Source organism: Anser brachyrhynchus (assembly GCF_964034855.1).
Source record: "Anser brachyrhynchus genome assembly, chromosome: 1".
In the NCBI taxonomy this organism is placed as follows: Eukaryota; Metazoa; Chordata; class Aves; order Anseriformes; family Anatidae; genus Anser; species Anser brachyrhynchus.
In genome coordinates this window covers 70,366,903-70,381,617 of record NC_137694.1, presented here as the reverse complement: position 1 = coordinate 70,381,617, position 14,715 = coordinate 70,366,903, and the positions used below count along the sequence as shown (strand labels likewise).

Sequence of the window (14,715 nt, the reverse complement as noted above, 5' to 3'; positions counted from 1 at the left end):
CAGTAAATTTTTAAGTGTCTACAGAATTAAAACATTTGAGTTGGTTTGGTTGTGTGAATGCTCCATCCCTAATACGTTATTCACACTGATTACATTTGCATATGAGTCACATTTAGTTTGAATTTGCCAGATGTCCATTTATGTTTATTTAAATAGAGATCATTCTATGAAGTGAACAGGACCTAAAAATATAGAGGGAAGACTGTTTAGAAAAACAAAAATGTCTTACATACTTCCACATCTAATGGTATGTTATGCAAGCAGCAACACATTAGTGTTAAGGCACTGTTCAAAAAAATTGTCTGTTCCAAACACTTCATTAAACAATATATTATATAATGAAGCTTCACTGGATTTTTTCAGTTTCTCAGTCAATTTCTCCATGAATGGGAATGTTCTCCTTCTGAACACATTTAAATGTACTATTTTCAAAGCCAGCATCATTTCACTGTTTTTTGTTGTTGTTGTTGTGTCATGTGAAGATCCTGTCTTTTAGAGTGTTTTGTCATTTCCATTTTGTCATGGAAGAGTTTTAAAATGTACTGTCAAGGTAAAGCTTAAGGGGTGACTGAGTTCTGAACTTTTATGTTATTGAATTTACATAGACTTCTAACAAGCCATAAACTTTTCTAATGGACAAAGGGAGACTACCAACTAACCACTTGAGCTCAACAAAGACTACCCAAACGTGTTCTTAATTCATATGAGACTTTTAAAATCTCTCTCTAGCTTCATGAAATTGTTTTGTTCATATTGTAGCCAATTGCTATTCACATTAAAAGTACATTAGTATTTGGTGAAATAAATGTAACAGCATACAGTTGGAGATTGATGCCTTGGTAAAGTTATAAACGCCATATCAGAACACACATCAGGTGAGCTACTTTGATCTCTTTAAAGCAGAATCTGCAGGGAAAGGCTACACGAAAAGAAAATGGACGGCTTAGACAAAACTCTTGGTCAAAGCTTAATAAAGAACTCTTATCTAAGGATACAGATGATTAAATATGCCATAAAAGGAAGACCTTTGAAAGTCACTTTCATGCTAAGCTTGTCCAACTGATATATCTACAAAAAGTAATAGAGTTTGATGACATAATATGTTTAGAGAAGTAGGTTTCCCATGTTCTTTCTTAAGACATAACATGCTTTTATGTGAATTGGACTATATCTACCCATTCCCAAAGAAATATAGGTCATAAGCACAAAAACATCTACAAGCTTCTCTATGCAAAATGCTCTTTATATTTTGGACCAGAGAGGAGGAAAGTGGTAAGATACCTTTCAAAACAGAAGAGATGCACCGTCACAACAGTGTGTTAATATTGTTCTTTGTTCCTGACTGTCTTTTCTAGATACATCTTTTTTAGAGTTTGTTGTTTCCAAATCTGTCATGTTCTTTTCAATAGCAACTATTACTTAAGTATATCAAGAGTAGACTTTCTGAAATTTATTTGAACTAGATCCACTTTAAAATCTGCTGTAAATCAGTGGGCTAGGTTCACATCAGACTAAGAGATGCAAAAATTTGAACAACAGCTGGAAATTTGTAGGACAATAAATAGAATATATATACAAGCAGATGTATATTACTAAACAAGAGTTTTATGGTTGTGTGGCTTCTAGAAAATAGGTGTGCATTGTGCTTGTGAGTGTAATTGACACATCCATCATCATTGAAAGAAAACGCCAAAATATTCAAACTACTTGAGCCTGGTTTTGCATTTCAGGGTAGCATAAAGAGCAGCGAAGCACAGGCTCATAACAATGTTTCCCTTTGTATATTCAGTCACACTGCTGCAGCTATGTCATAAAGACATCTTCAAAATGAAGCAGGAAGATATCGCTAACTTTGCCTTATAGTCTTATTAATTTTAAAAAGTGGATTTCTGTTCCAAAACAAAATGTCCATTCATACAACTAACTGAACTGCCAAGTAATGAGCTGCCTGCATACATATGCAGAGAGATACCATAGAATCTGAGTTTTTATTGAAAGCTATAATTAAAAATGTGAGTACAAAGCTTTATACCACTACCTTTTAGTTTCACCCTGTGTCAGTACTGTATAAGTATTTAGTTAAATTTGTAGCCAATTAAAGTGAGGTCATGTGGAAAACATTGCGCAGTTGCAATATTATTCATTTGATATTTGAACTGCTGTGCATTTTATTTACTATTGTTACACTATTTAGCAAATTCAAATACCTTTTGGTAAACCATATTTCTATCTAATTTGCATGTAACCCAGCAAATCTTGTCATTGTGTTCTTATCTTTTTTGGAGGGAAAGAAAGGAACATTTTCTGTACTGAAAGTAAGTATATAGTTTGTGTTTGTCTGACAGTATAGGATTCCAAAAAAAAAAAAAAAAAAGTTGGAATAAACAAAGTAGGCAGAAAATATTACTTTTCCTCTGGTAACTATTTAAAAATGTTGCTATTTTAATTAAAAGTAGACTTTGAATTTTTGAAATATGCAGCCATATGTAGCATTTATTTTACAATAGAAGCAGTATCTTTTAACAGCAGCAATTTTAAAAGATGCTATGGGGATTTGTCTACTGTGGCAATTAGGCTGTTAAGGTTTCTCAAACTTCTTACCATTTAGGATTTGATAGCTGTTGGCAAGTTACTTTTAGACTTAATGTACATTTTATTTTGGAGAGGCACAAATACCTTGTGAAAAAGTTGTTACTAAATAGCATGCACAAAAGACTGCTTTGTTTTGTAGTGGTTGTTGAATTTGGTTGTTGAATTTTATTAATGAATACGGTTGAATTTTTGCTGATTAAACCCTAAATTTATTTCTAGGTTCTCTTATTCTTTCTTTCTTTTCTTATTTCAACAGCTTGATCAAGTTGTTCGTCAGAGGAATCTGTCTAGTTTGGAACTTTTCCTCTCATGTGCACAGAAACAGTTAAGCATTTTATTAAATGAAGATCCCACAGCTACAGAGGAAAAGAGAGACTGACAGTTGCTGTGCCACTGGTACAGTGTGATTTGTGAAGCTGCAAATCTTGGTCAGGCAAATAACAAACGTCTCCTAATCATTTGAATTTGTATCATTGGTTCAAGACTGATCTGAAACTATACTTGATAGAAGTATCTGTGTTTTTTTTTGTTTGTTTGTTTGTTTTTTGACTACTATTATCAGAGTGAAAAAAATAGGAAGAAAAAAATCACATGAAAAATATTTTTTATTTGTGATTTTATTTTCATTGTGGTTTCTATTAGCCCATGACTGAAGTTCTAGGTAATGGCAGCAATGATGAAAAAGATTCCCTGTTATGCCTGGTTTAAAGGTGGTATCACGTCTTGATGTGATTGATTATTATTTTCATACTTAAAGAAATGGAGAAAAACAGTTAAATATAGGTACAAGTCCATCTCTGTTTCTCAAGGATATGCCCAAGTGCATTGCCTTGAGTGAGCCTGAGAAGCTTATCACTTCTCATTACTTTAGATGTGTAATAGAAGAATCAGTACTGAAACATAAGTTTTGACAGTCATTTCTTCAGGCATTTATAAACAACTCCAGCTCTAGTAATAGAAAAGTTTAAAAACTAAACAGTGCAATTTGTTAGTGTAGAGCATTGCTGTAACCAATGTATAGTATGTATTTTTATTTCTGTTCTACAAAGCTAGTCTGATTCCAAAATTCATTTTCTCATGAAAGTATGATTAAAGTGACTGACCTCAGTTTCAGGAAGAAGATGTATGTAATTATGTGGAGACTGATATTGCACTGCCTCAGTGGAATTTCTGACAATATAAGGAGTGCAGCATGCTGACCTCAGATGCCCTTTTCAAACCCATTGAAGGAAGTAGAAATACTGCCCACTGACATCTGTTTAGTGGGCTTTGGATCAAGTCACAGGTCTGTGACTGGGAAATTCTGTGCCTACACTCTTTTGATTGTAGATTTGGATCCTTAATTAAAAGAGTTCTGAATGAAATAAAGGAAAATAAAAATACTTTTATAATACTGAATATAAGTAAACAGAGAATGATACTTCTAATGCTGAGTTTGTGATTCAGTGAGGACTCATGGACATTGTTTAGTGTAGTTCTATTCTGTGGTGGTTGTGATTTTTTTTGTTTGGTTGTTTTTTTCCACTGGCAGTCACTTTTCATAAATCACTTTCTTATAGCAATAAAGAAACTCCAAATAGTTGCCTAAGTATTTGGCAGTATGAAATATGTATTGCAGAGTGTTTCCTTTCATTTATTTTTTTTCTATGCTCAATTTTTGTAATTAAACCATAGTTTTTGTCTTCTGTATGACTGCAGAGATTTACTGAAAAAGTAAATAATGCACTTTTTACTAGGTGATGATCTCTTCCTCCAAATGTATGAAAATCCAGGCATCTTGTTGATATTTCTTGACTGACCAGTTTCCTATTCATTTGGCAGACCAAAAGCTACTTTAGTGTTACTTAGTCCAATCTTTTTTACCTAGGTGAAATAAACAAATTATATGGTAATGAGAATTTTGTTTTGCTTTGTTTTGACCATCTGTCCTTGTCGTCAGTTTCGCTATGAAAGAGATTTGTTGCATTTCCACAGTGTGTGATTATGGAGAAGAAGAAATTTATGACTGGAGTCAGTAAGATTTCACTGGCAGCTATGGTGTGTCTTCCCCAGTGTAACATCATGTGTTAATCTCAGCTCTTGAATATTGTGATTACCACAGGGAACTGTAGGGTGGTGGTTTTTTTCTTCTTCTTACTTTTGACAGTTTTAGTCCACTAGGTTTTCTCTCTACCCTGCTACCCTGCTCTACCTCTCTATCTGTGAACAAAAGTGCAGAATTAGACCACAGACATATGAAATCATACTGGGAGCTTGGATTACATTCAAAACTAAAAGTCTCAGAGCAGAAGTTCAGATATCCAGCAGCAGAAGAGATATATAGTTTGCAAGCTTTGCAATATGCAATAAACTCCATCTTCTCCACATCACATCCAAAGCTTTAGAGATTATTTTTAGTTTTCATTATTTCTGCCTAATCATGTCTGCCTGTCATCAATAGTTTGTGGAAATTTGGGAAGAGGGAAGGCAGGGAGAAGTTTACAAAAGCCAGTCTAGCTCATGGCAGGTGACATCACAATTTTTTTTATTTTATTATATAAATAAATTTATTTATGATGAACTAAATAATGGAATTTAAGAGAAAATAATAAGTTTGAAAGCCTACAGGGTAGAACTTTGCCACTGAAGCATGGCATTTAATGTAATTTTTCACTTCTATAATGAAGTATCGGTATTCTTTATATTCATGATAACATAAAATAATTTTGGCAAGACTGATATGTAATGGGAGAAACAAGAAGCCCTAGAACTAATCCTTAGACACAACAAACACAAAACTAAAATGTTCAAACTCATGAGTCTGCAGTCTAGAACATGAAAAGCTCATATAACATACATTATATATGATTATATGCTTTATATTAGAAATGAGCTATAAATCTTGTTACATAAACATATGACTTAATCAGTTGTGTATATTAAAAGCTACCTGAAAGGTGATAATAGATCCAGTGTACATAATTATATCTTTCATTAGCATCAGTAAGGCTCGCTCTATTTCACCACTTGATGACCTGATGATCTAAAGCAGAAAAGATCAGAACAGTGGGGTGTCTAAGCAATAATTTAATGTTAGTAATGGGTATTGTGGTATCATACTGTCCTACACGTTCTTGTTGTATTTCTCTATGTTTCTTTTGGCTCCCTGTCTGCTTCCATTACAGAATTCTAGATCAGCTCTGAGACTATGTATGTACAAGTCATTAGCAAAGAAGAAATCAATTTCCACGCATCTTTGTATACTATCAATAACTGAGATGAAAAAGTATTTCAAGTTTTGCCTTGCTCTAGGAAAGTCTTTGTTAAATAAAAATGTTATTTGTCTAAGCATTACATTCCTTCACTATATAGTACTATAACTATATAGTAGTTATTTCAGAGGCTGAGATTGCATTAGTGTTTTAAGATTTTTGTGCATCTTTACATTGGCTTTTGGTCAAAAGTTGCCTCATGTCCTGCCAGCTCAGTAAATGGCAGTTAATTCCTGACTGTCTGAAATTATCCACATAGACATGACCTTAAAGGGCCTAATTCCTATTCACACTGAAGCTCCCTTATAGTACACCAGACCCTCCTCTTCCACCGCGGATTTATGTGCACATATTTGGGATTGCAAAACTTTCCCCTCCCCTTGGATGGAGAGATTTCATCTTGTTTCCTAACGGGTAATAGCCACTGATTAGAAATTGTTCAAGTGAACACATATAATTTATACTCACTTTCAGATCACGTATAGTGTCAATGCAGTAACAAATGGACTTAGTGCAAATGTAAAATAAGCTTTGAAAGTCCATAGTGCAAGTATACCCAATCTAGCTTCCAGCCAGTTAGCCGTCTTGATGCCAGATGGGTAGGTGTTAAAACATGGTCTAATAGTCATTTACATCTTTCTGTCCCTAGCTGTATTGCAGCCAACGCTGATCTACCTGAAATACATAATTTGCTTTAACTAGTTTAGGTACTGTAAGTTTTGATGCAGGAGTGACTAACTTGTGGAAAACATTGTTTTGAAAAATGTTTCATGGCCATTCTGAATACTGTCTAGAAAGAGTTTATAACATCTGTTATTCCTTTATCAAAGAATTTTAAAAGTGACAAAGAAACATTGGTCTGGAAAACAGTTTTTACATGGGTATAATTTGGGCCATAAATATTTATATGCCTTCAGAAACAGTCTAAATGAATGTTTTCCTTTTCTTTGATCTGTCAAAAAATATTGTTCTAAGGATTCAAGAATTAGTCACCTATCTGCTAGTATAGCTTAACCACAGTTTAATTATTTTAAACCCCACATAAAATTAATAACAATGCTGCTAAATCAGGGTCATACTTGGACAATTCGCTATCCATGAGGAAATGGTTGGCGACCTGCTACGGAGCTTGGATGTGCGCAAGTCGATGGGGCCGGATGGGATGCACCTGAGGGTACTGAAAGAACTGGCGGAGGAGCTGGCCGAGCCGCTTTCCATCATTTATCGGCAGTCCTGGCTATCGGGGGAGGTCCCAGTTGACTGGCAGCTAGCCAATGTGACGCCCATCTATAAGAAGGGCCGGAGGGCAGACCCGGGGAACTATAGGCCTGTCAGTTTGACCTCAGTGCCAGGAAAGCTCATGGAGCAGATTATCTTGAGGGTCATCACACGGCACTTGCAGGGCAAGCAGGCGATCAGGCCCAGTCAGCATGGGTTTATGAAAGGCAGGTCCTGCTTGACGAACCTGATCTCCTTCTATGACAAAGTGACGCACTTGGTGGATGAGGGAAAGGCTGTGGATGTGGTTTACCTTGACCTCAGTAAGGCTTTTGACACCGTTCCCCACAACATTCTCCTCAAGAAGCTGGCTGCTCGTGGCTTGGACTGGCGTACGCTTCGCTGGGTTAGAAACTGGCTGGATAGCCGGGCCCAGAGAGTTGTGGTGAATGGAGTCAAATCTGGTTGGAGGCTGGTCACTAGTGGTGTCCCCCAGGGCTCGGTACTGGGGCTGGTCCTCTTTAATATCTTTATCGATGATCTGGATGAGGGCGTCCAGTGCACCCTCAGTAGGTTTGCAGATGACACCAAGCTAAGTGCGTGTGTCGATCTGCTCGAGGGCAGGAAGGCTCTGCAGGAGGATCTGGATAGGCTGGAGCGATGGGCTGAGGTCAACTGTATGAAGTTCATCAAGGCCAAGTGCCGGGTCCTGCACCTGGGGCGCAACAACCCCAAGCAGAGCTACAGGCTGGGAGATGAGTGGCTGGAAAGCTGCCTGGCAGAGAAGGACCTGGGAGTATTGGTTGATAGTCGGCTGAATATGAGCCAGCAGTGTGCCCAGGTGGCCAAGAAAGCCAACAGCATCCTGGCCTGTATAAGAAGCAGTGTGGCGAGCAGGTCTAGGGAAGTGATTGTGCCCCTGTACTCGGCTCTGGTGAGGCCGCACCTTGAGTACTGTGTTCAGTTTTGGGCCCCTCGCTACAGGAAGGACATGGACGTGCTCGAGCGAGTCCAGAGAAGGGCGACCAAGCTGGTGAGGGGTCTGGAGAACAAGTCTTACGAGGAACGGCTGAGGGAGCTGGGCTTGTTCAGCCTGGAGAAGAGGAGGCTCAGGGGTGACCTTATCGCTCTCTACAGTTACCTTAAAGGAGGCTGTAGAGAGGTGGGGATTGTTCTGTTCTCCCACGTGCCTGGTGACAGGACGAGGGGGAATGGGCTAAAGTTGCGACAGGGGAGTTTTAGGTTGGATGTTAGGAAGTACTTCTTTACCGAAAGGGTTATTAAGCATTGGAACGGGCTGCCCAGGGAGGTGGTGGAGTCACCATCCCTGGAGGTCTTTAAAAGACATTTAGATGTAGAGCTTAGCGATATGGTTTAGTGGAGTACTTAGTGTTAGGTCGGAGGTTGGACTCGATGATCTTGAGGTCTCTTCCAACCTAGAAATCTGTGATACTGTGATACTGTGTAATTGAACTTGATGGAGAAACTGACAGAGTTGCTGAACTGCTCAGGGTTTGTGTTTGCATTTGAAAGTATTTGCCTTGTTAGCTGAAGGACAGGACTGAAATGTGTAGACTTCTCATTGTAGACATTACCTAAGCAGTTCACTTGCCATGGTGATGGAGTAGGTAAAAATGCCCTCATCAGGCTCTGTTGTATGAGGAGCATAAGGTCAATCTTACTTTATACCATTTACAACAGACACTCATGGTAGGTTATGATGATTACATATCTATGGGAGGCATTACTAGCATTATATTTATTATAAAGACTTACAGTAATCTTCTGGAAGTGCTAAGAGTTAACACTAGGTGCTGGTGGCAGCACAGTATTTAGTAACACAAAATAAATGTGATTTTTTTTTTCTTCTGATCTCATTTTTTTGTACAGTGTGTGTTTTACATTTTTTCTATCACCTTTTAGGACAATCATTTCCTGTAATAGATGTGATATCGGGATTTTATCCATGTCCTTCACACTGTGTAATTTCAACTATTTTAATATGCGTCAGAGATTCACATTCATTTATGTTGACTTTAATTCCTTGCATTTCAGAGTTACAAAACCAGCATTTTTCAGATGCTTCCCATTGTCCAGTATGGGTAGACAAAAGATGGATAGACAAAGAAGGTATTATTGAATAAACACTCAGGGCCTTCTACTTTTTTCCAGTGGTATTTCTAAGCAGTTTGACAGGAAATGCTGGGGAAAAATAAACTTAAAAAAAAAAAGGTTGATTAATACACATTATCATAAAAATACAATTATCAAAAAAAAAGTTATAAATTTATCTTTTTTTTTTTTTTTCCACATTTGGTAATAAATCTGTATCAGTGGATAAACATCACCATCAGATGGCAAGTCATGGATATTCATTCTCTTTCTTTAAATTAAAATATTTTCTCTTCTCACAAGAGTCATAGGGATTTGCACCTCTCTGGATTTAAAAATAAGCTTCATGGATCGCCTCTACATTACAATGGTAGGAGGCCCTTTAGCCAAAGGAGAAACAGAATTGTTTTTGCTGAGTGAACTTTGAAGGATGTTTCTGTTCCTGTACTACTACCATATTAGGGCAGCACTTGAGACTTCACATCAATCTTTCTACATAAATTTTCTGAAAAATAACTGGTCACCATGGTACACGGCCAGTCTCTATTTCTGTGGCAATAATTTTAAAAATTCAATTATTTAAACATCCCACTTTTTTATTTTGAACATAGATTACATGCTTAGAGAGTGATAGTGAAGTTTTGGCTCCCAGGAATTCAGCAAGAATTCTGCTGTTTGCTATTTCCAGCTTGGAATGTCATCCTTCTTCATATTTTTTTGCATCTGCAATGAACATTATGCAAAGAGCTTTAGGGTCTGGAATGGGTCTGTATGGGTCTGGAAACATACTGAGAAGTTGTTTCAAGAGCACATTTCATGACTGATTCTTTGAGGAAAATGTCAGTATTTGTTCTGCTCATAGTGAGGAAGAGGAGCTGCCGGCTGAGACTTTGGTGAGCGGGTGCATCTTATTTTTACTACTAAGAAGAATATATCTCCATATTCTTATTGAAATAGTTTGTTTCTCCCTTGGTACTTCAGAACTAATAGCATACTAGCTAGAATACTCTCGTATTCCCTACTAAAAAGCCTACCAAAAAAACCCCGCGTTGAGGTATATCAACAAAGTCCCTATCACAAAGGCATAAATCAAGGTATTGTAGCATGAGGCTTGACAGTAGTAGAAAACATGAAGGTAAATGTAAGGTGCTGCTATTTGTTATATATCCCTATTATTACTACTTTTACTTGGAAGAGAAAATGGGGACATTCTGAAATGCTATATCACCTGCAAATATAACAAGCCTATGATGTATACAGCTAGATGGGTTTTTTGATAAAAATCTCAGTTGAACCAGGATGAGTCTTAATAACTTTGTCAGGGTCAAAAAGTCATATAAATGACAACATCTTGCTTTAATTTATGGATTATTGCTAGAATAGGTCCAAATCTGTCCTGGAGTGTCAGTGGCCAAGGATTTCAGCAGGTGCTGTGCCTGAAGACAATAAAACTACAAAACTGCATTTGGTCTGTTTGAAACAATAACATTAACATTGGAAAGCATAATTATTTCAGAAACCTGCCTGTATGCAATTTTCCAACTTGTGTCTTTAAGGTTCTTTTTTGTGTTTTTGTTTGTTTGTTTGTTTGTTTGTTTTTGTGTATATGTCAAATGTTCCATGCAAACAGGGCAAAAGAAGCAGTGTTTTCATAAATGTTTATGAACATGATGATGGAACAAAATGAGAAGCTGTAAGCTAGGTGGAATGTATTTTCTGCATACTCTTTTGATACTGAGGAAAACTCAGATGTATTCAAGAAAATGAAGAAAAAAGGTGAAGATTCATGAGTTTCCTGTGCAGTTTGCAGAATGAATCGTAGAATCATATGTTCGTAGAATCATAGGTTCATAGAATCATAGAATATCCTGAGTTGGAAGGGACCCATAAGAATCATCGAGTCCAGCTCCTGGCTCCACAAAAATTCAGACCCAAAAAATCAGACCATATGACTAAGTGCAGAGTCCAAATGCTTCTTAAACTCTGACAGGCTTGATGCCATGACTATGTCCCTGGGGAGCTTGTTCCAGCGTGTGACCACCCTCTCAGTGAAGAACCTATGTGGTTCCCAAGCCACCTGAGCAGTTTCTGTCAGGACTTGCCATTTTAACCAGGAGATCTCATCTCTTAAAAAATGGTACTAGATGAGAACCTGTACTTCAAAACAACATTAAAAAACAAAACAAAACAAAGCAAAAAAAAAAAAAAAACTTTGCAAAACTTAAAAGCATTTCAATGCTAACACGTAGAGATTCAAATATGTTAGTCATATGTTAGTCTGAGAAATGTCAAGAGGGATTCCTAAACAGAATGTTTTGGAGGAATGATGCTTGCTGGGCGTACAACTGTATCAGGATGATGAAGATACTCTTGTTTAGTTTTTATGCTAATATTAAAAACCAAATTATATAAACAACAGAGATGTCTTTAAATGTCTGCTAGATAAAATGGAAAGAAATCCAGACATTGTGTTACAAGTTTATATATCATCTATTCATCTTTTTGGGAATGTGTTTAGGTCTCTCTCAGGTGAAATACTTTTTGATTTGAACATGTTACAGATATTGGAATAAAAAAAGCATGTTAGCTCAAGACAACAATGAATAATGTCTGCAAAAGACTAGTAGCTACACAGTTCATGAATGACAAGACTACTCTGAAGAATACAAATAACTGATTGTGGGATCAGAATTAAATTGCACTTAATTTGATTTCATCAATATATAATACAAATATCATGGTTACAGTGTGTCTACCTAGTTTTCAAGACGTTTTTTTCTTCAGCACATTCTCAGGCATTTTTAAAGAACAAATGAGTTCAAGGAGGTGATGACAAGTCCTTGAGTGTTTTTAAGAAGGACCCAAGTGTTTGATTGGTTTATTAGATTTTTTGAGCCAATTGTTAATACCTATTCTAATGCATAAGCATCCAGAAGTGCGTGTTGGTTTTCACAAAGCAATCATATATCACAGTAGTCTAGACCAATGAGGTATCTTAATTATATTTTTCCTGTTGGTTACACTTCAAGAAGTCAAGCTGGAAGGTGGATTAAAGTTATTTATGTGCTGTATATACTATTAGTGTCATGAATGATTTCACTGCTGCTGCCTCCAGAACAAAGCTCAGAAATTAACAAGCTTAAAATAGATTTTGTACGTTATAGTAAGAATTGATTCGCACTTTCTAGACTTTTTGTTGTTGAGCTCAGTGAGATGGATACTGTTTTCCTTTAAAACAGACAAAATTGGGGTGGCACATTCGCTTTTTTTTTTTTTTTTAATTAAGAGAGGCTGTTTGTCAGTAATGGTTTCTATAGTGATCAGCAAAATATATACAATTAAAGTTTCCAGAAATCAGCAAAACCAGATATATTCTTTGGTGACTTGCAAATCAAGTAAGTTTTTTATTGGATTTCACTCTTAATTTAATCCTTTAGAGACAGAAGAGTTTAGGTAGAGTGAGCTATATTTTATTTTGTCTCCCCATCAGTGATATTAGTGAAGTGAGTAACACCATCTCATGCAGCAACCTTAGGGCAGAAACTAAAAGGGAAATTATCTGTGCACCATTCTGTTGTTATCAACATATTGAGAATTTGGATGATGAACATATTGAGGATTTGGATGAAATTTTTTTCTTCTTGAATTAAAAGAGAATGTTCAGTGAAGCCAGAATTTTAGTCTCTATTTCTTACATATATCTTGCCTTCTTGGCAATGAAGCTTTGAGGGAACATCAGCAATGCCACAGTCAGAAAGGACTCTCTGACAAGGAAAGAGACCCTGAAAAGCATTCCAGGCTGGAGTCCAGCTGGGAATATAGTGCATCCATCTCCAAAGACCTCTTCCTGCCGATTTCTCTCACCTAATCTGTCAGCCTGCTCAACGTTTTGGGGGAGACCTCTTCTACTTGTAACAACGACAATGTGTTCTGAGTCTTGGAGGAAAACGTTACCACACTTTCATAGTGACAGAACATCTTGTGCCCAGAATGGTTTCCTGAGATGCTAGTGCATTGGCAAATTAGTCTCAAACTATATGTAGCTGCCTGTTATGGATTATATCACAGACACTTACAATACTGTACTGAAAAGAAAATGACTATGTTACAAGATCTTGAATATTATTTTCTGTTGCATCAGTGAAAACTATTGATATGTCTCTGCATAAAAAAAGGAGATGGCTAGCACAAGAAGATTTTCAGTATTGTTTTAATGAAAGGTATTCTTTTTATCTAACTGTGGCTTTAATCAAGAGTCCAGTGACCTTAACACTTAAGATTGGCTGATGAGACAGAATTACTCGGAAGAATGGTTTTCATCATCCTCTTTAAGATAGGTGTTTGTTTCATTTCAAATCAAGCTTGATTACCTCCAAAGCATGTGAAACAACTACCTGTTAAAAACAGCAAAAAGGATTCTCCATCCACAACCACTTCAATGTTCACACAGAGGAGATAATGAAGTAAACTCATTCTGTTCTTTATGGAAGTCCTATGGATCTGTTTCCACCTAATCCATGAGTGTAAGAAAAACAAAGGCCTTTGCTTGCCTTTGCATAGGCAGATACAATGCCTATATAATCCAGTTCTCCTCCTTTCATACTTTCCTATGCCATATTGTCCTATGTTGCTACAAAGTGGGAGCAGATTGTTAACAAGGTATAAACATGTATCAGCAAATGAGCTAAATGCTAGTTGCCATCATTGCTGCCAAGCTTTGGTCACAGCCGACATCAACATATCCTACAGAAATAGTATTGTATCATTTTGTTTTAGGCTCTGGTTTGGTACAGAGCTGATGAATACAGCTCTCTTTACATGTTTTAGGAATTGACTACTTTCTAATGTTTCTCATTAGAGAGCCAATATACTCATGCCTATATATGTAATTGCTTGACATTGCTATAAAATTCTAAATATTCAGACATTATGGTCAAGTATTCCAAGATCTTCAGATGTTTTTGATAGTCATAAAGTGTTTGTCTTCAATCGTCTTTTAATACTAAATTATTAATCTTTTTAATGTGCCTTATAGTTTTGAACCCTTAACATTCTTAACATACTTATTTCTAAGCTCTCCACTGTAAATGCAGGTGCTAGGAAGTCTTCACACACACACACCCTTTATGAGATGTACGTGATCCTAGGAGATGAAGTGTTAAGGAAAACATCCATTATTATATAACCTCTGATCAAATCACCAGAGGAGCAGCCCTACCTAGGATGGATCAGTGGTTCACATGAAGTTATGTTACCCTTCTGCCCTGCTTCTCCCATCTTGCTGTTAACCTCAGTTACATAGTCATAACTTCACTTGCACCCCAGGGTGAAGGTTTGTGTTTAGATTTCAGGTTGACTTTACACTAATGTTGGTTTCATTTGTAATCCTGCGGTCTTCTGCTACAAATGAGAAAAAGCATCATGCTGTTCTGTCAAGTTTTCCTACGTTATATAAACTCTAACCTCTTGATAAACATTTTTCATTAAGATTATTCAGGAACAAAAGGATCTATCTCCTTCCTTGAACAAATGTCACCACTGT

At 36.7% G+C, this 14,715-nt stretch overlaps 1 protein-coding gene across 20 annotated transcripts in view; it reads left to right on the top strand.

Moving 5' to 3' along the window:
- Positions 1–14,715, top strand: part of CCDC91 (coiled-coil domain containing 91) — a 335,915-nt gene that overhangs the window by 272,688 nt on the left and 48,512 nt on the right. For 3 of the 20 annotated variants that reach the window (XM_080572466.1, XM_080572467.1, XM_080572459.1), the window contains one exon: positions 2,849–4,202. The exons of the other annotated variants lie outside the window; for them this stretch is intronic. In XM_080572466.1, the coding sequence (XP_080428592.1) occupies positions 2,849–2,971 (123 nt within the window). In that variant the 3' untranslated portion in view covers positions 2,972–4,202. Of the gene's footprint in view, positions 1–2,848; positions 4,203–14,715 lie in introns of those variants that run through there. 20 annotated transcript variants of the gene reach the window in all.